This window comes from Tauraco erythrolophus, chromosome 2 (assembly GCF_009769465.1).
Source record: "Tauraco erythrolophus isolate bTauEry1 chromosome 2, bTauEry1.pri, whole genome shotgun sequence".
Classification (NCBI taxonomy): domain Eukaryota; kingdom Metazoa; phylum Chordata; class Aves; order Musophagiformes; family Musophagidae; genus Tauraco; species Tauraco erythrolophus.
The window spans coordinates 79530521-79556472 of record NC_141466.1 but is presented as its reverse complement, the minus strand read 5'-3'; the positions used below and the strand labels follow the sequence as shown (position 1 = coordinate 79556472).

General features: G+C 37.8%; 1 protein-coding gene across 1 annotated transcript in view; it reads left to right on the top strand.

The window, feature by feature from the left end:
* Positions 1 to 25952, top strand: part of PRKN (parkin RBR E3 ubiquitin protein ligase) — a 796707-nt gene that overhangs the window by 649475 nt on the left and 121280 nt on the right. Inside the window, exon 8 of the mRNA XM_086626845.1 lies at positions 14608 to 14669. Within this exon, the coding sequence (XP_086482971.1) occupies positions 14608 to 14669 (62 nt within the window). The remainder of the gene's footprint in view (positions 1 to 14607; positions 14670 to 25952) is intronic.

The window sequence follows — 25952 nt, the reverse complement described above, 5'->3', positions numbered from 1 at the left end:
TCTTTTTTTCCTCCTCCCCTGTTTCCCTCAGTAGACATCCATCAAACTGCAATAGGATTTCTGCTGGCCAGTTTGTGTCTTGTAAATTGACAAGAGAGGGAAGAATCACTTTGCCCGGAATCCCTGCTAAATTACATGAAAACAGGATTTGTGCTGCATGTAAACTGTGTAAATCCAGTCAGCTTTTAAGTGGAAACCAATTTTGTAGTGTGTAAGTATCATTGATTTGTTAATCTGACAATTTTTTTAAACAAGCTGATGTGGATTAGCCAGTTCTGACTGTATGTCTCCTACAAGTCATTTGAGTGCTAGATAGCTTGGTGAGTAAAGCACTAGAAATTAACCTTTGAGGCCCCTGTCTATAAATAAATTATTGATTCTTAGAAAAGAATCAGATAATCTCATTAGATACAGTTTTCTGTAGCCTGAGTCTAAATCCTGCCATACAGAAACATTTATCATAACTGACGATCTTTTTCCTGAAGCAGACAGGAGTAAGCTACAATAGAAAGCAAATCCTGCAGGAATTGATTCAGAAGAGCAGTATGAAGAATTTCCAACCTATTTGATGCTTAAGGGATGTTTTGTTTCCCCTCCAAATAATTCTGAGGGCTTTTAGCTTTTATGTATTCTTTTATGGCTGTGTATCCAATAATTCTCAGTCAGGAAAAAGAAGTGTCTCTGAAATTTCATGCATGATGGTATTTCTGGAGCCAGATAGAAGTAGAAGGAATGAATTTCTGATCCATGACATAACAGACACAAGTGGAAAATACAAAGCAAGCAACGTAATATTGAAATGCAGAAGTGATACGGGGTTCAGTACTTAACATATAAATGACTGCTCAAAAGTACTCTACAGAAAAAATAGTTAACATGATGTCAAAAGGTAAGTGTACATATGATGAGACCTAGTGTGGTTATTTTTTACAACTGTAACTCAGCGATCTGCTCAAATGAAGCAAAGTCAAGTGAGCATTTTAATGACATGAGAAAAAAAAAGCTGAACCTTATGGTTGGTTTCAATAACTTGACTTTCCATTTTGCAAAAGGAAAGAAAAACCATAGGATACTCATGCCTGAGCTCTGTTTCTCTGTTTCTGGGCAAAGGCGAGACTGTGTGTGTGGGAGGGAGAGGGGGTTCCTGGGGGGACACCAGTTCTGACTTGGCTTATCAGCCTGCTTAAGTGTTAGCATCAAGGTCAGAGACATTCCAGTCCTGATTTCTAGTGTCTGCCTCAGCATTCATAGTGCCAAGCTATGTGACTCTGGGGACCCCACTAGGTATAAATTTTCAAAGAGACTTTTTTTTCCTGATTGGATGTGATTGATACAGCAATACCTATACCCAAGCAGGGAAGAAAACACATGCACCCCCCGCAAACCCTCTGCGACTGGACTGTATCCCCTGTGGGGTTTTATATATGCAGTTAGTAAGGTTGGAGATTTGCTCCTATACCTGTCTATTCTGGCTTCAGGCTCACAGCTTAGAAACACCACGTTGTTGAAAGAATACAGAAAAAAGCCTAGCTGAGGGAAAAAATGTGCATGCTGTAGATCTGGGAAGTAATTCAAATATTAGCAGAAATAGTGTCATATATAGAGTGTCTAATGAAGATATATTGGATTTGTGATAATGGAATTATTGTGAGTTTAAAGCAAAAACATTAGACAAGACCTAACTAATTACAAGGCACAGCGTACCTCTGTGTAAGGTGATAAAGGTAAAGGATCTATGCTGTTGCTGTGGATTAACTCAAAAGGTATTTGTGGCCGTGTAAGTAAAGACTAGAAGCATCCTCTAGTGTGGTGCGGCAGCTGTTCTGTACTAAATTGCTAACGTAATCTCATGAAATTGCTTGCCGATGAGTCTGATGGCATAATGCTGAGCTGTGGGGGTTCTCTCCTGCCCTGTACATAGTAAACTATATCCATTTCCCCTGCGTTCCTAGTCCAGTGCAGCCACCGAGCTTGGGTTAAATTGTAACAGCCTTGGAAATTTATGACCACAACGCAAGCGCAGCATCCTTCTCTGACCCATTAAAAGGGCTTATCCACCTAGCAAGGGCTGTGTTTTCTCTTTTATGCACAAGGGACAAAATTAAGTCAATTCGTGTATCAGCATGATGACTAACCAGAGCAGAATATTTTTCAATATTTTGCAGAAATCTGTGAGTATTTAAAAAGATATATTCCTCCACCAGGCAGAAATTTTTCAGTATTCCTTCACTAGTACTAGCGTACCAGTTTTATCACTCCTGATTAAGGTGTTTATCCCTCTTGATTAAATAAAAACACACTGGACTGAACTTCAGCTGTACAGTAAAAACGATTAGGAATTGTTTGATATTCTCAACATTATTTCTGAATAATAGAGAGACAGAGAGCTGGATGTTAAAGTGTTTTGTTTATTTTATAGGCAAATAATAAGTCGTGCACCATAAAAACGGATAGGCCATCTTTGACGTTCATTGACAGATCCAAAGCAAAGCATTCTTTATGAGAAAACACTGCATTGCTAATAAAATGATCCCAACAGCCGAGCTTGTGCTGCTTAATTTGTTTCCATGGAGTGATATTATAATTCTGACATACTGAAAAATTGCCTCGCAGAGACTCATATTGCATTTGTTGCCGAGTGCATCTTTGATATAACATTTGTTATTGTAGTGCTTGGGGTGTCTTCAGAGGAGTAATATTCTAAATGAACCTGGCTGTATTATCCCTTTAATGTAGAGTAGAATTTAGCATTAGATTTTCAGCTTATTTCAAATGTGTTTCGCCAGCTATTTATCGCGAGTGGTCTGTTCAAGAATAGGGCCAGTATATCAATATAAAATCAGAAAAATCCTCAATTCTCTATCTTTGGGGAACCTCTCAGGTCGTTCCAATTCTTTTCAGTTAGATGAACAGACAGCATGAACTCTTGTATTTATGCCTGCCTGTCAGTTTTTTTTATAGTAGAAACACGAATCACTGTTTGTAATGCAGGATCAGCCTGTCTCGCACAATGTTATTAGAATGAGACCTGACTACAGAGTGGCTTAAATTCTTTTTCTTCTGTATTTAACTTTAGTTTTCATCCCACACCAGCTTTTGCACTCCCAGGAACACTCTGCATCTTATATTAGAGTAAATACTGAAAAACGTGTATTATTTGTCTGGATTTGCACAGACAAAAAATGAGAGCGGTATGTAGTCCCCCCTCTGTGGACTTCTGTGCTCTGAACCGCCAGTAAAATGTAAAAAGATTGTTCTATGATGTCCTATTAGACCTCAAGACTGGAAGGACAGTTTGTATAGAACACAGGCATTTTTCATAATTATGTTGCCTGCAGGGTTACCACCTGCCCTAATTTGATCTGATTAAGGTGAAATGCAAAACTGTCCTCATTTCACAAGTGGAACTTTGCCATGTTCTCACACAGAGAGTAATAAAATATGCATACATGTATTGCTGCTGTGCAGGAGGAAGAAAAATATTAGAATTAGGTAACAATTAAGATTTCAACTCTGTTATGAGAGTGCAGGTCACCTGTAGACTATTGCTTCATTCTTTAGTGTTCTGGAAATGGTTTTCTGTCATAAAATCTCTGTGAAAAAGAGAAAATCATAGCCATTCATCCAGATATATCTGTACTATTCTGTGAGACATAATATATTCCATGGCTTTTTAAAATTCTCTTTTGGTTGGATGGGTTTATTGTCCATGAACATTTATTTTTAGAGTAGCCTGGGCTCGCCTTGTAGTCTGAGTCATTTATGTAGCAATTTAAATATTTGTCTAAGCTCTCAGTGAAAGGCTCATGTTGAAGTCTTATAAATGCTGCATAGATTAAAGGAATAGCATTTTTTATATACTGTTTATACAGAATGACGTCATATCCTGGGAAAAAAGAAATGCAAAAGTAGAAAGAAAAGCACTGCTGTTTCTGGGTCATTGAATATTGTTTGCCATTCTCCTTTCTCCAAGAGTAATTTTGTGCATGCTTATGCATGTGTGAGTAAGAGAGCGAGACCTACATGTGTGCGTCTTGGTTTTTCTGACAGATTTTCTGTGAGCTTGGCATATTGATTTTCCTGTACTGTGGACTGAAAATAGCCTTTAAAAAATTGCATTTTAATATCCTTGAACACTAGTTTTGTCATTAAAGAGATGGAAAGACGTGTTTGTTCTCAGGCACCTGGCCACATCTTTCTTGATGGTGCAATGGCTTATTCAACATTACATAGTCTGTGTAATAACCTCACTTGATAAAATATGAGTGAGTTGGAAATTTATTGCAACATGAATTGCTGAAACTGTTATTTCTATCTGTCATTCCCAAAATTATAGGAGGACAGTCTCCTTAGTTCAACTTTTAAGAGGAAAAAGAAGAAATATTTACTCTTCAAATCTGATTCTCAGCTCTTGGGCTTTACAATATACTTCTATTATCAAGCCATCAGCTGGAAAACAGCTGTGTGAACTATGGTTCAATTTCAGCTTAGAAACCTTTCAGTGTTTTCTACATTGCACTTGCTTAATTCTGGCATTCAGAAATTACAATCTTTTAAAGACTTGCCCTTCAGTAACTGGCAAATGAAATTCTTCTATAGTTATTTTTGCCTCGTGTTGACTTTTATTCGAGGATAGTTGGATTTTCCCTGAGAAGACAATCTCCTCTCTTATAAAGTCTCTACCACATGCTGAAAGCTCCTGACCTCTTACTTGCCTTCTCAAAGGTAGTGATCATCATCAAAGGCCAGTGCCAGCATGAAGGTGGGAATTCGAGAGAACGGAGTTTGCTTTAGAGATTTCAACTACTTTTTGAATAAAAGATGAGAAAACCTTTCATGAATTGAGCTGATTGAGCTAAAAACCTAATATACTGAGAGTGAAGAACTCCTTTCAGCCCAGATCCCTGCAATGAGATTTTCACTGCTAAGGTTTGAATGGCAAAAGGTATTGAGTCTTCCAAAAGAAGTTTAGAGCAACTCTGTTGTATCTTACCTAAAAAAGAAAAATAAAATCACCTGGTTATGTTAGGAGCCTTAGACTTACTGATTTTCTGACTCTTTGATGTTATGAAAGAACTGCAGGAGTAACTTCTGTTAATTAAGAAACATTTTTTTTAGAAAAAAAAAATCATGTTGTTTCTGTAAAATTTACTTCAATTTGACAAAAGTCAGTACTTGCATGAAAAAAAGGGAGTCTCTTTTTGATTTCTGTTTCTGGAGGTGCTGTATTTGAGCACTTAAGGTTGTATTTCAGTTTCTCATTATAGATAGACAGCACAGACTTTGTTTTGTTGCATGAGTTTGATATTCACTGACTTTACTGAGAATTGCATGGGTGAATTTATTCCTGTAATTGAAACCAGAATATCAGGCAACCAGATGGTGCAGGCTATTGGTCAAATATGTTTGCACTATTGCATGGTCACCCTGAAGTCTTAGTCTCTTGGGCAATATTGAATTTTTTTAGAAAATTTCCCCCCTCTAACAGACTCTTTCAACAGTTTGTCACATAACGGTGCAGCACATACAGAAAACTGCCAAAAATAACAAGCAGTGGCATGCTGACATTGTGCAGCTCAGTACAATTCAGTGTTTGAATGCTGATGTGAGTAAACAGTACTTGTTCAAGTCTATTTTAAATATTGCTTTAAATATGCAAAAAGCAAGCAAGGAAGCAGGTTCTAAACTGAAATGGCAGGTCAATATTCCTGCTGATGTTTTCTGTTGTAAAGATTAAAAGAAATACCCTAGTAGAAAATGGCTACTGTGGTTCATTACTTCTAGTCATTTGGCTTTAAAGCACCATTAAAAAAAAACAGTGAGTAACAGCACAGTGAAGGCCAGAGTTGTGTGCAATGTGAGAAAGCCAGGCCAGCAGAATTTTCTCTAATCTGAGATGCTCTATTTGCTGCCAGTAATCAAACTTCACATGATCCTTTCCCAACTCTATTGCAGTCTCTTTGCAGAATTTTTACTCAAGTACTTCACGAGAGCAAAAATACCTTTTGTGTCTGTGAATGATTTTGAAATGAAAAGCATACAAACAAAAATGTAACCCATTCAGTTGGGCAACTAACGTCTCTGGTAACTGGTGAGAACAGGACAAGTATTGTGTCCTGACAATCAACCTTTCATGAAATTTCCTTGAGTATTAGCTTCAGCAGCCTTTTTGATAGCAAGAAAATGTATAGGTCTTCTGACTGTCTGAGTTCAATCAAAAAAAAAGAGAATGAACATAATACTGTTTGACAGGGGTATTAATCAGGAGAAAATATTATTTAAATTCTGATTATTTTTTTCTAAAAAGGCAAATAGACTTCTTATTGCAGATTAAGCTTTCAAAAAGGGGCACTTAAATATATCCTTTACTGGCATACTGTCTTTTTAATAAAGTATTACATTTTGTGTAAATAGCCTTTTTTTTTTTTGCTAGTATGAACATGTGTAAGCATCATTGACTTAATTGTGTCTATGCTAGTTTGCTTGAGCTGAATAACTGCCTCACCATTTGTAGTTTTAGAGAGGCTCTTAAAGACTTACAGGAAAGACCTTCACCATGGTGACCTCTGGGTATCTAAACCACATGCAAGTATTGCTTGTCAAGCTTTCTGGTTTAGCATTGCCCAACTGCAGAGCTGAGCTTTGCAGTCTAAATACATGCCTGCTGACTTTGAAAGGACAGAATTCAATACTTTTTGCTTTTGAAAATATCTCCTTTTATATTTTTTTTTCCAAAGGAATCTATATTATTGAAACACTCTAATATGTCTCTTTTCAGGCATACTTTTTTTGCCTTGCTACCTACTTATCTAGATTACTGAAAAGAAAAATATCATCTGCAAACTGATCTTATCAAAATGACATGAGTACAAGTAAAGAACCACATGTAATTTTTTACTTTTTTGTTTTTACTGGATATGTTATTTCTTACACCAATTGTAAGGTGGCCAGTACAAGATATTTGGATCCTAAAGGGTTGTCTCCCAATTTGTATTATACTGCTGACTGCAGGCTGAATGCTGCTTGTAGCAATTTGAAATAGATCTATAGCTAAGACATATTATACTTGTTGAGAAGTGTTCTGATACCTATAAATAGGCATATATTTAGGCAAGGGAATTACCACTGTGCATCTGCTGAAGAAAAAGTCATTTGGTTTTCTTTCTCGGGGAAAAACGTTCCGTGACTGAACCTACCCCAATCGCAGTAGATCATCAGAATAGGTATTGGAAGCAGAAGTATGAGTTTATGGGTCAGAGAATTTCAGTTTGCAAATGTGGCTCGAATGCACGATCAACATTGAGAATTCAGAAGGTAAATATATAAGACCTTTTCTTAATAATAAATCAGTAGGTAAACCTAATGATTACAAGCTGATTTCATGAGGGGATTTTGACTCTGATATGTGATTTTATGATTAACAGTGGTTAGCAATAATTGATCTGCCAGATAAAGTTATGTGCCCATGTGAATCCGTTGCATTTTAAGACCTGCAGATGTAAGGCTTGGGATTTGAGATGACAAATTATTCACAGAACAGTTTTATCACCTTTCTTTCTTTAAAAATTAGATCTTTCTTAAACAAAGATACCTGTAAGCACAGTGTAGGTCTGCAAATTAATGAAGCTTTAAGTTTGGTTACATTAGAAAATTGTCTAAGTAACAGCAGAGAAAAAATCATCAATAATTTACTATTTACAAAAGTATTGCTCATGAGGGTTGTAAAAAAAAATTGTGAAAATGTTTATAATGGTACCCTTCTGTAGGATCTATGAGAAAACACTTCTACATCTTTCACAATGCACAAGCACAAGCAGTATTCCAAAGACAGGTAAATTATGTGTGTATATTCTGTAAATTGCATACTTTATATTCTTCATAATATCTTTTTCTCTTTTCGATAAAATATTTATGCATTCCAGACGCTCTCCTTAGTTTTGTCTTTGTTCATGTTCATATAACATCAAAAATAAGAAAAGGTCACCCGAAACATCAAAACATTTAATTAACACAAGCACAGTGGAGTCACTTCATACTTTGAAATCATTGTCAGTTCCCGTAAGAGTGACCGCACTGTCACCAGCACAGGATTGCTTTTAACTGGAAGAGACCCAGACGGCAGAAAGGTGTATTTTTTGCACGAATATTCCAATTAGTTGAACAGCTTGGAAGAGATTGAGAAAATGACATAACAAACAAATGCACACTAATTACAGAATTTCAAACCTGTTAAGTTTTGTGTGAAAGTCTAGCCTGACTCCCTCTTCTTGCTACCGTGTTACCATTCCCATTGTTATCACACACAATGCAGGGCTGTGCTCTTTCTGTCATTCCTGCTAGCTCAAGAGAGTTGTCTGAACTGGGTTGTGCTATGCTGTGTACTTGTATCTTGCATACAGAGTCCCAGACTCTATGTCCCACTGTAGTTATAGGTTGACTGTCCTATGGATGGATAACTGCTATAAAAAGCACTGCTGCCTTCCCTTGCCACCTTCCCTTGCTGTGCACGTATGGCAGGCCAGTGTACCTTTCCTATATATATATATATAATCATTGTTATATTGCAAGTACTGCCATTAGAGAGCTGCACTTCCAAAATTTTAGAATTATTTTTTTGAATATGGAACATTTTTCCTATCTGTACTCCAGTCAAATACGATTCTACGTGGAGCAGTCAGAAAAAGAAAGACGCGTGTCCATTAATTTTCTAAGCATGAAGCGGTTTTTCTCATGTATTAGAAACATTTGTCAGTTCTAAGCTCAGTTTAGCAATTAGCACTGTGGAAAGATATCCTTTGAAGGACATTGATAGATATTCTTACATGGTTACGTTCAGAGCTCAGAAAGGGGTATGTACTTTCCAGAATTAACAAGTGTTGATGCAGTCATAAATTTTAAGTGAGAGAAACGAAAGTCAGGTTTTATTCATAATGTAAGTGCTCAGTTTGCACAGGGCTAAATACGATGGGAAAATTTACATGCTCAAAGTTAAGCACATGCAGAACTGATTGGCATTGCAGCTGTTGGGTGAAACTAAGCTCATCTAACCTTAAAAGTCTAAAAGTTAGTTGTGTAAATCTTACCTAGTCACCTTAGACTCCTCAATTAATGGAGATAAATGGATTCCTTTTTTGGGCCTGTCTCAGACAACATGAATTACTCTGTGAAGGTGTGTATTGCCTTCTGTTGACTGTATAAGTCTAATAATGAATATATTAGACTTATGTAGCCAATATTTAGATGCTTAAATTCAGTTAATTGAATCTCACCCAACTGTATCATTTAGAAAAAGATGAAATCTAAAATGCAAAGCAGGAAATAATGCTACAAATGTATGGTAGAAGATAAGATGTAGAACACAATCCTATGGTAGAGGTATATGTGATTGTAACTACAGTTTTTGAAGACATTGTATGATTTTCTATGGTTCTCTGAGGAGAAAATTCAGTCTTGGAGGTGAAAAAAATTATATATTTGTGATCAATATCAGTTTGGTGCAGTTTGGGCAGCAACATTCATCTCCTGCACGTATGACAAGGAGACGGAGCTGCACCATAACGCTCACTGATGCTGCAGACAGCGGTGCAGAGACACGGTTAGCAGCACCTCCCAGTTTAGGGGACGAGCAGATCCCAAAGCCTGTTAGCCTGTTTGTTTTCTTGAGACCATATATAGTCCAGAATCTCTTGCTGTTTGGGTGCCTGAGGGCCAGTGGCTTCCTGGGGGCATTGAGGACTGCCCAGGGGGTCTGTCCGGGCAGGACATGGCAGCCATGGCCCGTCCCACCCCCAGCCAGGAGCAGGCAGCCAGGGGCACCAGGGCAGCCCCAGCCCCGGGCACTGGGCACCTTCCCGGGGATGGGGATGGGCTGAGGCCAGGCTGGGATGTGGGACCATGGATAGGCTCGGAGGGCCCGTGGCCGGGCAGCACAGGGCTGTGGGGAGCTGGAGACTGGCCTCGCTGTGGCATCTGTGGGGCAGAGGCTGATGGCCTCGGTGGCTGACGTGGAGTCCTGGGCCGTGGAGAAGCCCCACGGGGTCAGACAGGGACGGTCAGGGCTGGTGGTGCCATCAGGACCCTGGCATTTGCTTTGGTTCTCAGTCTCTTGTATTTGTAACAACAATCATTTTTTGCTTTCATTTTGCCAGTTTATGCAACATTCAAGGGTTGATTTAATTTTTCCTTTGCCTTCTCACTGGAGGACATAAGTCATACAAAGTGATAATTTTAAGCAAAAACAAAAGCAGAAGCTATTTCTGAGAAAAAATATGGCAAGGCTTGGGTAATTAAATTGGTAGTAGTTAGAATCATAGTTTAATTACAAGTGTAGCTGAAAACGTGTGTTCAGACTAGCTCGAATCAGGGGATTTATGATGTTAGGAGACATTAAACTGTCTTTCCTAAATTTTGCTTCTTTACTCTTCTCTTGAAGATATATATCCTTGTATGAACAGATTAAAAATATCTTAATATCTTTATGAAAAGAATAACACAATGTGAAATTGTAAATTTACAGTTGCAAATTTCTGTAAGTTTGAGCATACCTTTCATTCATAAGTGCAGCATTTGGAGTTAAATAATAAAACAATACGAGAACCAAGCAACCACAAAATTATTCAGACAAGTAATCTGGGGTATGATGAAGCATTTAGAAGCAAGTAATATGCTTAAATTTAATTTAAGTAATAAATACTTAAATAGAAGCAAAGAAATTACTTGTGGTGAGTTTATAAAGCTGCTGATGCTTTGAACTGGTTATCATCCCTTCATAACTTAGTTTCCTACTTAAAATCAGGCTCATTCCTAAACCATCACATTAGTTTTATGGGTCTTATTGCTTTGAGGTCAATGGAGCTGTGTCAGAGGAAAAAGTGGTATAAAAATACTAAAGATTTACACTAATTTTTTATTTCTTACTTCTTGCTCTGCTTCCACAATAGGCAAAAAACTAGAACAGCCATTGTACCCAAGAACATGTGAAATACATGGGTCTGAATGTCAGTTGAAAGAGGGAACTAATAAACACTTTACCTGTCATTTTATCAGTCTGCAGATGTACTCAATCCTGAGTTTTGGCTTCTGATTAAAGGCAGTTGTCCATAATTTTGCATCATTTCCTTTTAACACTTTTATGTGTAATTGGTTTTGATTGATTTATTTAAATATTCCTGTGGTTTGGTTTATGTCTGTGGAAATTTCATGTATGTCTCTGCTTTTTCAAGTAATTATTAGGAAGAGGGAAATGGAAAGTTTTAGTAATTGTTGAGACTATTAATTATAAGGGTTTCTGTACTACAGGGGGCATAAAAACTAATCCTCAAAGCATTCTACACAAAATAGCAGAAATCTGTAAAGTGCAGATTATTTATTTCATGTGACAAGCTCTAGTTGCACATCAGAGACATAGAAAATACATTTTTCTTTTAAGCTTTGGTGTGCACAGTTTGCCAGTGAACCTATCATGTGCTGTGTTTAACTTGTAATAATTGTAATAATCACTATGTGTGTTTGCATTTACATTAATATGTTGATGCATATATGGCTGGTTTTGTGGCTGAGATGACAAATAGTTCTTAATGCTCTTCAGCAGAATAAATATTTTTGGATCTCTTTTCTTTTTATTTATGGAACAGTTATTTGTCTGTAGCCTTTGTTTCATTGCAGGAGTTTAACGTCATCCAAGAATTTTTCAAAACTCCCAGATATTGGGTTAAAAAGGGTCACAGCGTTGGAGCATGTTTTACAAAAGTCTGCTTACAGAACAAAAGACATTAAAGTAGAAATAAGAAATATCAGAAATACATCCAGAAATACCAAAAACCAAAAGAAGATGTTTTGATCTTTCTACTTTCTTTTTTTTCCCATGTTTCTTCTTTAATGCCATTGTTTTCTCAAATTATTCCTTCTGCAATGGTGAAGATCTGTAAGGAGTTCTTACAGACAGCAGACCATTAATGTGTGTCAGTATAATTCAATATTACATGCATTTGACATTTCTGAACTCGTTGCTGGAAAGCATCTTGCCAACAGTGACATGATTTTTAAGCTCACTCTCCTCCTTCTTTGCTAGTAACTTCAGGATCTCTTGTATAATCAGCTTTTAAGATCCAGTGAAAGTCTGGACTATGAAAACATTGAAAACTAGATTGGGCAATTCTCTGAAAAATAGACTATGCAAAATATTCTATTGGGAAGAAGATGCAGCAACTTAAAATATTAACATATATATGTTTTTATATATATGTCTATTATACTTCTACATATTTTTTTACAAACAAAGATTCTTAGTTCCAAAGTGTTTATAGTCTCTAGTATGGAAGAAAGAGAGGATGCATGTAAGCAGTTCACATAAGGGAAATTATATAAATTATGCATGAAGGCAGAAAGGGATGGATTTCTGGGAGAAATAGGCATTCCGGAAATATGATTTCAAGGAGAATGGAAAGAGAAAAAGTTCTAGCCAGGCAAGAGAAAGAAAACTTTCCCATCTTAAGGGATTTACTGAATAATAAATTGGAAAGGATAAGAGGAAAGAAAGAAATGATTGGTTGAAGAAGAAGCTGTAAAGACTGCAAAAAGCAGAAACAAGCAGAAAGCGGTTTAGTTGGTGTTACAAAGCTAACATCTGTCAAAGATTAACACACAGTATTACATGAAATCATAATTATCCTCTACGCTTAGAAATTCCTATAGCAGTGTACAATCAATGCAGATATTTTCAGGGAAAATTACATGCAGGAAAAAATTAATAATTACATAAGGTCTTGAGGGTGAGAGAGAGGAACCGTGTTTTATGCAGTGAGTTCTGATCTGAAACACAGAGAAGTCAACAGCTCTGGGCTACAAGTCAGGCCTCAGGTCAAGAAGTCAGTAAGACATCTAGAGCAGTTCATACATTCAGAGTTTGGATGAGCTGAAAGATGTAAATGGACAGAAAAATGCTGCATAGCAGTGATTCTATGATTGAAGTACTAAGGATGACTTTAAGTCCATTGAGAACAAGAAATAGAATAAACAGTGAGAGCCTAAGCATGGGGGAAACGAGGAGAGAATTGAGGGTGATACGGTGGTTGTGGTCCTAGAAGATGAGGAGAATAAAAACCCATTGAGACAGACTTGCTCAGAACTAAAACTCACATATTCAAATATGTGAATATCCTTGTGTTTGAGGGGACGGAATAGGTGGGTGGAAAAAAGCCTAAAGGATATCATAGGCTTTATTAAATGGGAGGAAACAGTAATGTTTAGTAAGAGACAAGCTATTAATAAATAATTTCTGCCACATACTTAAACCTTGGCCACTTTAAACCTTTACCTTTAAAAGGGTTTGCTGATGAAGTTGTGTTGATGGTACATTCTCCATTTGTACCTTCTCTAAATGGAGCAAGAAGCTTATTTGAATATTATTTAAATCAATTCCCTTGTAGTAGTATAACTGTGTCTATAGTAGGGTTTTTGCCTTCTTCAGTTATGTTGCTTGCAAGTATAAAGGCTTTTCCCTTCGTATCCCTACCACAGCTATACCGACAGGAGTTGAGTGTAGGTCATACTTCACTGGCTTTGAGTGAAGCCACAGTGCTGATGGAGGCTTCCTGACAACTGTCTCCAAATTCATATGCATCCTTTTAATGGCAGTCATTAAAGATGAGAGGTAACTATTTGTAGTTGCATCGACAGAAAAACAGATTGATAAAAATCATAGTTTCTCCCATGTTCTGGGGAGAACTATGCTCTTAAGTCCTTTTAAGGAACTTTCTCTCTTCACAAGCAGATGCTTCAATTTATGGTAAGAAGAATAAAGCCCAGATTGCTTTCACAGTCTGCACTTTTATCCCTTGCCAGAAATGAGTCTAGTAGTGTACAAAAGTGAGTAGCATTCTTGGATTTCTTCACCAGGAAGGTAATCACAGTCTGAACGGGCCGGGAAAGTGCATGGCATCTAGCAAGACATATTCGTTCTTACTGGCTGGTACAGATGTGAAAGTCTGTAGTGACTGAACATTAATCTGATTGCAAAGTTCTGGCAAATCACTCCCCTGCCTGCATAGTTGATTTGTGTATTACACCTGTGAGTGACAACTGCATATTCGTGAAATTGATTATATTTGTGACAGCCAAAATTAAAGGGATCTGTGGGGCCTGCAGAGCCTATGACGTCATTCAGAGAATCGGGGAAAGCCTGTATTACGCTTAGAAATGAGTACACCAAACCCGGTGTGTGAATCAGATTTCAGCTTTGGGGAGCTCCAAGGTTTTGATGTGAGATCCTCTTTTAACAGCCTTTTTGGCTTACAGTAGGGCTGGCGGTATCTGGCGGACAGTATTGCCCTTTTCATCTTGCTTTTGTTTGTAGTCCTTTGGGAAAAAGGCTAAAATATTCGGAACATAACCTTTCTAAGCGTTCTTGATAGCATGCTTGGAAATGTGGAGAGATTATTTGATAGATGATTTTCAGTATTCCAGTGCCTGCAGAACCATGGCTAATCTTTCTAATCTTCTTTATCTAAGGTAATCTGTATATTCTATCCTCTCTGCATCTATGTATCTTATGCTGAAACTACAGTGACAGGAAGCTCTAAAATGCCTATTTTTGTTTCTTTCCAACAGCTGGCTGTCCGGACTCCTTGATTAAAGAGCTTCATCACTTCAGGATTCTGGGAGAAGAACAGGTGAGTTAACGTCTCAAAGGTGGCATCTTAATGTCATGAAAGATAGACGCTAATGAGACAGTTTTGTCTCTTTCCAGAGAGGCAGAGTGTATCTCATGACCTCCAATGACCTGAAATATCAGGGAAAAAAACACAGGAGATACATGTGAGATTCTTTTTTCATTCTATCTATCAGCCTTGACAGGTTATTAATTGGTGCATCTGCTATCTGCCACAGCTTTTCAGCTTTCAACTACAGCAGTAAACAGGCTCTCCCCCATTTCAGGCAAAGTCCTCATTCACATGACTATCTAATTATTTCTTATATTTATTTAGTGATTTTTAAAAAGAACTAAAATGTGTCTTTTCTGTTATCATGTATACTAGATAGAAATAAAAATAAGTCATTATAACACTGTTTTATTCAGATTACTTACATTTTCGGTATCAATGATCAATATATATTTTCTTCAACTTCAAGCAACAGTCAAAGAATAGTAGAGGCATGTTACTGATTTGTGTCCAATCTTGATTTATTTTTAAAATGCTTATATATTTAAGGCCAGATTATAAAAGCAGAATGGATTATTGTGATAATCTCTTCTGATCTCCTTTAGAATACACATTACATGACTTTCTTGGATTAATTCTTCTTTAAACTGCAGTATATTGCTTAGAAAAACATCCACTCTTTGGTTAAAAATCACTTGCAGACATTAGATCCTATTATTCCTCTCAGCAGTGAAAGACAAAAAATTCCCAGCCTCTTCTTTCCACCACTCTACCAGCACTGTTATGCTCCCTATATTGCTTATCTCCCATTCCTCAGTGTCTAGATCCTTTGTGTTTCCAATTCTCTTTGTCCTATCATAAGACAATAAGTGATAATCATTATAAAAATGACATGAGCCTATGAATGCAACTTAGAAAGAGCCCCTATACCCCTGAAATAGGACCAAAAAAATTGTTGCTCCAGCAAAAGGAAGTCTGTCTGTCAGTAAGACTGTCAGCTATATATGTTTCAGTCAGAATGAAGGAACCTTTTGGTTTGAAATGGACATTCTCAGTGTAGGTGTTTGTGGGCTCCAGTTAAAGCTTGTGGGCTCCAGTTAAAGCAGTGACTGCTCAATAAGGATTGTAATTTCCCTTATAGAGGTTTCTATTTATTCATCTAAGAATTGCCTTAGTGCTTTTGAACATGGATAGACACAGATCAGATTCAGCTCACAATCCATCACACTGCTTCTCAGGCAGAAATCCTGTTCTGCAATTGTGGGTACTAGTTTGTTCCTAGAAAAATAACTTTACATGGTACTGTGCTGAAAAGTAAATTGTTTGTTTAAACCCAGTTTACCAACAGTTCAGATAGCCCTGTATCATGGACTTAACCATCCACATTACGCGTTGATGAGATGCATCCGCGGGTCCTGAAGGAACTGGCAGATGAAGTTGCGAAGCCACTATCCATCATATTTCAGAAGTCGTGGCAATCTAGTGAAGTTCCCAATGACTGGAAAAAGGGAAACATAGCCCCCATCTTTAAAAAGGGGAAAAAAGAAGACCCAGGGAACTACAGGCCAGTCAGTCTCACCTCTGTGCCCGGCAAGATCATGGAGCAGATCCTCCTGGCGACTATGCTAAGGCACATAGAAAACAAGGAGGTGATTGGTGACAGTCAACATGGCTTCACTAAGGGCAAATCCTGCCTGACTAATTTGGTGGTCTTCTATGATGAGGTTACGGCATTGATGGATAGGGGAAGAGCAACTGACATTGTCTACCTGGACTTATCCAAAGCATTTGATACTGCCCCACACGACATCCTTATCTCTAAACTGGAAAGACGTGGTTTTGATGGATGGACCACTGGGTGGATAAGGAATTGGCTGGATGGTCGCTCTCAAAGAGTTGTGGTCAATGGTTCAATGTCCACGTGGAGGCCAGTGATGAGTGGTGTTCCTCAAGGGTCTGTACTGGGACCAGTGCTATTTAACATCTTTGTTGGAGACATGGACAGTGGGATTGAGTGCACCCTCAGCAAGTTTGCAGATGACACCAAGTTGTGTGATGTTGTGGACACGCTGGAGGGAAGGGATGCCATCCAGAGGGACCTTGACAGGCTGGAGAGATGGGCCTGTGAGAACCTCATGAAGTTCAACAAGGCCAAGTGCAAGGTCCTGCACGTGGGTCGGGGCAATCCCATGCACAAGTACAGGCTGGGCAGAGAATGGATTGAGAGCAGCCCTGAGGAAAAGGACTTGGGAGTGCTGGTGGATGAGAAGCTCAACATGAGCCGGCAATGTGCGCTGGCAGCCCGGAAAGCCAATCGTACCCTGGGCTGTATCAAAAGGAGCATGGCCAGCAGGTCGAGGGAGGTGATTCTGCCCTTCTACTCAACTCTCGTGAGACCCTACCTGGAATACTGTGTTCAGCTCTGGAGTCCCCAACACAAGAAGGACATAGAGCTACTGGAACGAGTCCAGAGGAGGGCCACGAAGATGATCAGAGGGCTGGAGCACCTCTGCTATGAAGACAGGCTGAGAGAGTTGGGGCTGTCCAGCCTGGAGAAGAGAAGGCTCCGGGGTGATCTTATAGCAGCTTTCCAGTACCTAAAGGGGGCCTACAGGAAAGCTGGAGAGGGACTTTTTACAAGGGCATGTCGTGATAGGACAAGGGGCAATGGATTTAAACTGAAAGAGGGCAGATTTAGGTTAGATATAAGAAAGAAATTCTTTACATTGAGGGTGGTGAGGTACTGGAACAGGTTGCCCAGAGAAGTTGTGGATGCCCCATCCCTGGAAGTGTTCAAGGCCAGGTTGGATGAGGCTTTGGGCAACCTGGTGTAGTGGAGGGTTTCCCTGCCCATGGCAGGGGAGTTGGAACTAGATGATCTTTAAGGTCCCTTCCAACCCTAACCATTCTATGATTCTATGATTCTATGTTCATTACTTCTGCTTCTCAAATTGTTGCAAGCTTTATCACTGATGTTCTGTGTTCTTGGTTTTCTTCCAAGTCATTGATAAAAATTTTAGGTGGCATGAGGCTAAAAATCAATACCTTCAGGATCTTTTTGGAAACACACCTGCTTAATAATGATTGTTCATTTACATTTAGACATGCCAGATAGCTAAGTTTTAATCTTCTTAATATAGAGCATGTTAATTTTGTATCATTCTAGATACTTAATCAAAACGTCATGTAGCAGCAAGACAAATGCCTTAGAGAAGTCTGCTTTATCAACTCTCTTACCTTTATCAACCAAATTTCAGTCAAATTAAAATCAAGCAACTTTTCCTAATACAAAATGCTGTTCTATATCATTTGTTTATCAATCATTTGCTTCCAGTAAATACTGAGCATATATACTTTTTGTTGATATCATTGAGAGAAAGGTGTTGAGCGGCTTGTAGTATCAAACCACTCAAAAACATGTGTCTGCCTGTCTGTCTGTCCATCCAGATAAACTGTTTCTTTATCTAAATGTAGGTATTGAAGGAAAACTAATGCTGAGAAAAAAAGGCTTTGTGTTTAACATGCGGTATGAAGAGTTGCTGATTTATCCAATATTTGCTAAAAGGAGTTCTATAATAGTAAAACAATTTTCCAAATAGTCAAAATTTTCAGTAGTCTCCTGGACATGCAAATCTCCCATGTTTTCTATTCCCTCAGGAATGTACATTAAGGGAAATTAATTCTAACTGGAAAGTCTGTCCTTTAAGGTTGAGTTGGTGGCAACACGGTAATTTTTAAAGAGAGAATTGTTTTTAGACTTTATGAAAGGAGGTTGTCATAGTCTATGCGGTGAAATAGAAGAGTGCAAGCTTCCCTGGTACATGATATGGATTGTGGATACCTAACTTACTACATAAAACTAGCTTCCAGAGTGATTGGCTTAATATGCAATACTAATACATTTAGCAACAGATTACTACCCCACTTGATACTTGACTCTTTGAGAAGGTGCCAGAGAGTCTGACCTAGAAAAATCTTCAAAAGCAGGTTTGACTGGGTTTTTTTGGACCTCCTTTTCACAGACTGTCCTGGTGCACAAAGGTGTGTACAAGGCAAAGAGAGTCTCCTGGACGTGCAGCCTCAGGAAGGGTAAAATCTGAAACTTTCTGACCGTCCTTATCTCTGTTGAGCTTTTTCTTGCAATTTGATCTCACTGTTCATAATCCGTCATTTTACCTGAGTGTAATGGATGCAGTCCAACCTGCTGGCTAACCGCTTCACTTCATAGGTACCTGAGATACACTCAGGATTGCGATGAAAGATGTATTAACTGGGCAGTTATTCAAAAATAGCACAATATAAGAAAGTTAGTCTCCTGCAGTAGCCATTTACCCTGTCAGACTGGCTGTCTCTGCAAGTAAATGCAAATGGTTCTACAAGTGGCAATAGTACAAGCTGCTTACAAAAATATGTTAAAGGTGCACTAAGTATGGAGCCTGTCCAAATACAGTGGAAGGCAGGTAATTCAATGAGCCAGTGCCAGCAGCAGGAGAGACAACACTTTAATTCAGACCTAAACACTACAATATACCAGCATAGCAAGATGACTTGCAGTGAACTGTTATGGAGTCTCCCTAATGACCCTTGGAGAAACTTCCCTCCTCTCCCCAAAGTGATAAAAAAAATCTTGTTTGTTTGAATGGAATATTGTGATTCATGAATAAAATAGCAGCTACATCTGAAGGCTGGAAGGGAAAACAAAGAACACAAGAGCAATCTGCTGCTATACCTGAGTGCCCCCAACAGGTCACAGCACAGATGAAGCAGATGACGTGCAAGTGGCAGGAAAAGCATCTGCTAAGTAATGTATAGCTGCGCTTCTCTGCTCTATCATCTGCTCTGACAACTTTGCAGAATGTATTGGCCAGTTTCGTGATATTTTGACAGGAGAACGATCAATTTTAACAGATCTCTCCTATCAGTTGCTACTACAACTCATATCACTGCTCACTTTTGCTTTAGAAATGTTGTGGGCGTTTATATCCCTGAAATCTGTGCAAGCCAGAATGGGGGCCACTCCTTTTTTCTTTTTTTCACATTTCATTGCCAGTTGGGGAAAACTTATGCAAAGGAATACCCTGTTTTGAAAAACTGCAGGTGCACATCTCCATGCTGTTCAAAGGTGGTGTGGGCTTGTGCTAGGTTTTGCTGTGAGCTGTCACTTTAGGAGATAAATGAACACAGTGTGGATGGAAATCATTTAACAGTTAGTGAGGTTTTAAAGGAATTTGTATACAATACATGTGTGTGGCAAGGGGAAAGTCCTCTTGATTTTTATTTTTTTTTTGCTTGCAGTGCTTGCTAGAGGAATTTTTTTAAAATTTTATATGCTACAGAATATTAATGTAAAGTCAATCTTAAACTAATTGATATATATTTACCCATTCAGGCAAAAGTAATGTCATGTGACAATTCTAATTAATCAGCTGATATTAGTGCAGGAAACTGTCAAATATGATTAACAAAGTGCTTCTGAAATATTTGTGGGTCAAGAGTTTTTGATAACTACACTTGGAAAAAATGTAAGTTACCTCTCAATGATTCACATGTAGTTAAAGAATAAAAGAATAAATTTTCACTGAATAATTCATCTAGTTCATAATTACTAAACCAAAGCTATTTTGTTGCTATTCTCAAGTCTGTATCTTTACAAGTATACTTCCTTAGAGCTCTGTACTTTCTCATGCAGTCCTCTGGCTTAAGCCACTCTTCAATGTGTGATACCTACAGGCATCTCTGTTTCTTCCACTTTTCTGTCTAATATCTGATTTCTACCCATCTCATTTGACTCACTTTTTGGATTTATCATCCACTATCCCATCACTTTTTCTCTAAAATTGAGTTACTGCATTTAACTCCTGATCCTCTTTACACCACCTTTTTCTTATAGCTGGAACTACACAACAAACTTTACAGTCTTGCAATTTCATATGACCAGTGCTGTGCCTCTCTTTTCTTCCTATGCTATATCTGCTTTGAATGTCTCCTAACCACCTTTGTGCCTGAATTCAAAGGTAATTGGAATCCATATGAGTTCCTCAGCTTTTTCTCTCCTGGATTATCAGAACTTTATTCTCTTTGAGTTCTTGTCATAGGCAGGGCATCTCTACTTTCTTACTCCTTTTAAACTTTTTCTGTGTGCACTGACAAGTAAAAGTAATTTATTTTTGTTTTAACAGCTGAAATAAGAAGTGGGGAGAAAGAGAGGAGAAAGTACTTATGATCAAAACTAATTATTTTCCTGTCTAAACTAAAAAAATATGTCATTTTGTGTAGGACCAAAATTTCCATTTGTTTACTTGTCTGTAACAACTATCAGTGAAAAACTTGAGTGCTTCGTAAAACCAAGGAATTCTCTTCCACCCAGATTTTATTAAATTCAGAGAGAGGATTTGAGCCCCAGTGTTCAGGTTCTCAGGTGGATATAGTAGATGGGACTTCTTCAATCCTTTGGATGACTTTGATCTGCGTTCATGGAATATGCATATATTCACTCTTGTGACCTGAGAAGTGGAATTTCTGGAAGCCAATATCTACTTCAGTGAATCTAGTTGCACAATTTGCAACAGTATCAGCTGAGAAGATTTCCTTGCATCAGTTACAGCCTTGGTGGTTTTTACTTGTATGGGAGAAAGGAATGTGGATTCAAGCCTCACAAGGGTCAGAAAGAACTGAATATTTCTGTCCAGCATCAGTTTATTCAGACTGATCCTACATATACCTGCTGGAAGATCACAAACTTCCAATAGTTCGTAAATATGGTGCCAGGCCATGTACTGTGCTTAGTCCACTTCATTGCATCATATTGCCTCTCACGTGTTCAGTCCGATTTTCAGTGCAGCCTGCTCCAGTGTCCTCTCTTCTCAGTATTTTCTGTTTTCACACTCCTCATCTTGTGCTTTCTTTAATATCATTCTGCAAACTGCAGTCTTTCCTTTCTTTCCCTCTCTTTACTCCAGTTTAGTTTCATCCATGGCTTGTGTTGCATTGATCCAGTCAGGAGTTTCTTATCTAAATATTTTCTTGAGACTCTTACTCAATTTTCCTTGACTCTCCAAAGTCAGGCAAGTTCCAGCCCTCTAGAAGGTGGTTCTCTTTCTGGTCTCCTTTGTGGTGCTCCTGTGAGAAGAAGGAGCTGATGCTCTGAACTTGCTCTTCCTATCCCACCACTAGCCAGTGGAGGAGCCCAGTAACTCAGGAAAAAGGGCGCTCTAGGGAAAGCCATGTCAGTCCATCTCTTTTTAATCTGTATTTTAGATGACACTTTTGTAAGTATTTTCACTAGTCCAATGAGTACTAAGAGTTTTGTACTTCAAGTTGTCTAATTACATTATGGATCTAATTCTTGGGGGTTTTTTGTATGTTTATAATACATATAAATAAAGTGCTTAGTCTACATTATGGACTAATAGCCTCCACAATCTAATTTTGAAACACACAGATGGTTGTTTGATTTATAGGAGCAGTAAAAACAATCTGACTCTAGAAAGTAGATTTTCTTTCCTCTGAGACCGTTACATGCAGTTAAAAGAAACAAGTAATTGAATTACCTTTCAGAGATTAGAAATTTTGGCTTTATATCTACTATTAAACTTTTGTCCAAAGTTCCCTGTGAGGCTACTACTGAGCAGATGCTTTTAGGTGTGAGGAAAAAAAAAAAGGAAAATAAAGAAAACTGTGCCTAAAGTGTAAAAGCAAAATTAATATAGCACAAGGCCTACATGCTATGGCAGGAGGGCTGTAACAGATGATCTTTTAAGGTCCCTTCCAACCCAAATCGTTCTATGTTTCTATATTAAAGCATAGCTTGCAAATTAAATAACATGGCAAGGAATCACTGTGTTCACAAAGTGTATTTTGCGAGAATTTTGTGCATTCACGTGCATTTCAGTTTTGTCTTAGTATCTGAATCTCAAAGTAACTGAAAAGACTACAACCCATAGTTAAACCTGATTTATTCCTTTGTCAGCCCAATTTTTTTATTTATATTACCCTTGATTTACAGCATTAAATGACTGAATTTCCACTAGTTGAAAACCCGGTACCATTCTAAGACTCAAGGGAAACCATCCCAATCCGGAAAGTGGGGAGCAGGGAATAAATGGTTACAGCTACCCAGCCTCTGTGTCTATGTCATACTATAATTTATAATCATTGATATAAATAATTTCTAAAGGCCTTTGCAAGTCTTCAGAAGCAAAGATTGCACAAAAGAATTTCATTATATGGTTGAAATACCATAAGTAGAGCTGGGAATTTTTTCCACTCATTTTTTTTTTTACATGGAAAGTATAGATTTGAGTTGACTGGGACAATTCACAAACTGAGAGGAAAGTTCACAGCAGGATGCAGATTACAGAGGAAAAAAAAATTCAATGTTTTACTTCTACCTTGTTCATATACTTTTAGCTGTCTTAGCACTAGTGATTTGGAGTAAATCCTATTTTTAAAATCTTTTTTTTTTTTTTTTCAAATAAGCATTGGGTTCATATGGTACTATGGTGAATCTGGCAACTATCTACCTGTCTGTATTTCTGAGGACCTTATTACAGTAGCATATACATGCCTGACATGCTTTGCCCAAAAGCTGCTGTCTAGCAGCAGTAGACGGCTGGTGATTTCTGTGTAATTTTATGCCCCTCATTATCATAGTATTTGATGTCCTCATGACTATTAATGGATTTTGCCTCTTAACACTGCAGTGAAATCAGCAAGTATCATTCTCCGTCTTTACAAATGAGGAACTGATGAGAAGCGTAGATTAAGTGACTTATGTGAAAACCACAGGAAGGCTGTAATGCTGCCAGGAATTGAAATCAGGTGCCATGAATGCCAGTTCAGCCAAGTTTCCCATATATTAAACTTTGTAAGAGGTTTTTCCTAAAAGTAATTGGAGATGTTTTTCCTCCTTGTAGCATGCAGAACCGTTTTACACATGATGAGTGCATCTCTAAATAGAAGGCACATTGATAATAATTCAGTAATAGATATGGTGAAATATTTTGAATGTAGAGAAAAGTTGGAAAGTTGGATTTATCTTTTAATGACAGCTTTTTATGTGTTAGATATCTAGCCTAAGTTAGTTTTCTCAGCTTCAACTATAGTTCTTCCACAGGGTGATTTATCCTACCTTAGACATCACATGTAAGTCAGAAAAAATTTCTTTCTTGGGATCTTGCTTCTTCTTATTGAATGTTTTTGGAGGCTATAAGATTTGTTTAGGTTAGACGTTTAATTTTTGAAGAGCTAAAATTGTGTGAGGTTGTTCACAGTCTAAGTTATTTAGGCACTTAAACTTTGGTTTCAAAAATAGCTTAGGCCAGGTGACTCAGGATCAGAGTTATTGGAACTGAAGCAGCTGTTGTAGGGGTCACCTAATTTCAGGTGTCAATATCTAGCAAATTATCTGATCTCTCTTTAGTGTTAATAGAACAGGGCACTCCAGAGCTCAGGTCTTCTTTTGCTGATGTATAAATCTAAAAGAGAAAAGATTAATTGCATCCTATCTCTCCTGTTAATTATTAAAGGAGTCTAAGCAACCAGTGCAACTATAGACATCAGCACTGTGGAAATTAAAAAAAAAAAATTAATCCTACTTTAAATCTCCAGTTAAGAATAAGAGGCAAAGTAAACCAGTGGTAATTGTCTGCTGGAATATCCTTAAAGATCTCATCCAAACATGTGATCAAAAGTACATCATCGGCTCCAAAGACGTTTAAGGGCTTTTGAAAATTGACTTGCTTTAACCATGTTGATTGCATCAATCCTGCGTGATATGTGTGGCTGTGGTATATAGGAAAAAATGCCTCTAATAGATATAATCTGTCACTGTATGCAAATACTTAATTAATAATTCATGAATAAGTGTTTTGGTCCTTTACAAGCCTTTTATAAATGCCTCCTTAATGTAAAGTGAGTCGTTTTGTTTCTGGCCACTGAATAAAGACTATAAATCTGCATAGGTTATGTTTGACTGTGTTATAGCAGCAAACGTATATGGCCTGCTACTACATGTTTTAGTTGGCTACTGGGTTTTAAGTGAGCTAGTGTATAGGTACAAGGGAAAAGAAACTGGGAAATGACATCTTATAAATGTATCTGGACTTGAAGTTAGAAAATAGGCTGGTAACTAGATGTCAAGATGTGCGAATGCATTTAGTAGGATCTTTCCTGTCTTCAAATTGATCATTTTTTTGGCTTTTGTAGTGTGAAAATCACTGATGAGAATGCTATACTGATTTGGCACAAGTCCTGTGCTGAAACAGTATAAAATGTCAGATTTGTTGGACAGAATGCAATGGCTTTGTCCATCTTGCCAGTAGGTAGACTGGACATTTTCTTTCTGTAACTTTCTCTAGCAAGACAGATTGATTCCCTATCTTCCATTCTTGTATATCCAAAAAAAAAAAAAAAAAGGAGAGGAGACAGGAGGAATGTCTCCGTGCCCTTTTATGCTAAGTTAATGACTGGAAAGCATATCCTTTTTTTCAGCTGAGAATTTATATGGAAATGCTGACAATCTCAGCTACAGTGTCACTGGTGTTTGCCTCTGTAACGAGAAGCTGCTAACAATCCCACATCCAGCACAGCGTTCCCTCTTAATGGGGTAAGACAATCACTTCAGGTCCAGCCTCTGCCCTGAAGAAAAATTAGGTCAGCAGAGACTTTTGCAGCTGGTGGTTATCCATATTTCTGTTGAAGGCCAGCAGAACGACTCAGAGCACTCAGCATGTATTTAGTGCAAGGATCACAAACTTTGCTGAAAACTGATAGAATTCAACATTAAATATTTATGCCATTACTCTTGGTTCAAGCATAATAATAACATAGGGAAACACCAGTTGACTTGTTGAGCCCTCACATTGAAGGAGGCTTTGCAGACATGTCTTACATATTTATTAAAATACTGTTATTTTCCAGATCCAAGATCCTTAATTCAGGATTTCTGGCTGTCGTTCATACACTGAGAGACATTTTGAAGGCTCTCTCTTCTTTCAGATATAGCTTTTCTTTTGAGAGGAATTTTGTTTTGATTTTTTTTTTTAATTTACAAAGGTGGTTACTTTCAGTTTGGTAGTTTTTTTCTTTTCTGTGATGCAACACTTTTGTGTCTCTATATTATAGTGTTTCAAGAAGTCACATACTGTTTTTAAAAACCCAGTGTAACAATACATTTTATGATAATGTTTGCAAAAGAATCTTCTTAAATGTACCCAGAAAATATGCAGTGGAGCCCCTGTTTTTTAATTTAAAAATTTTTCTTTGTATGCTTTTGCATGAGGTTTTGGTCCT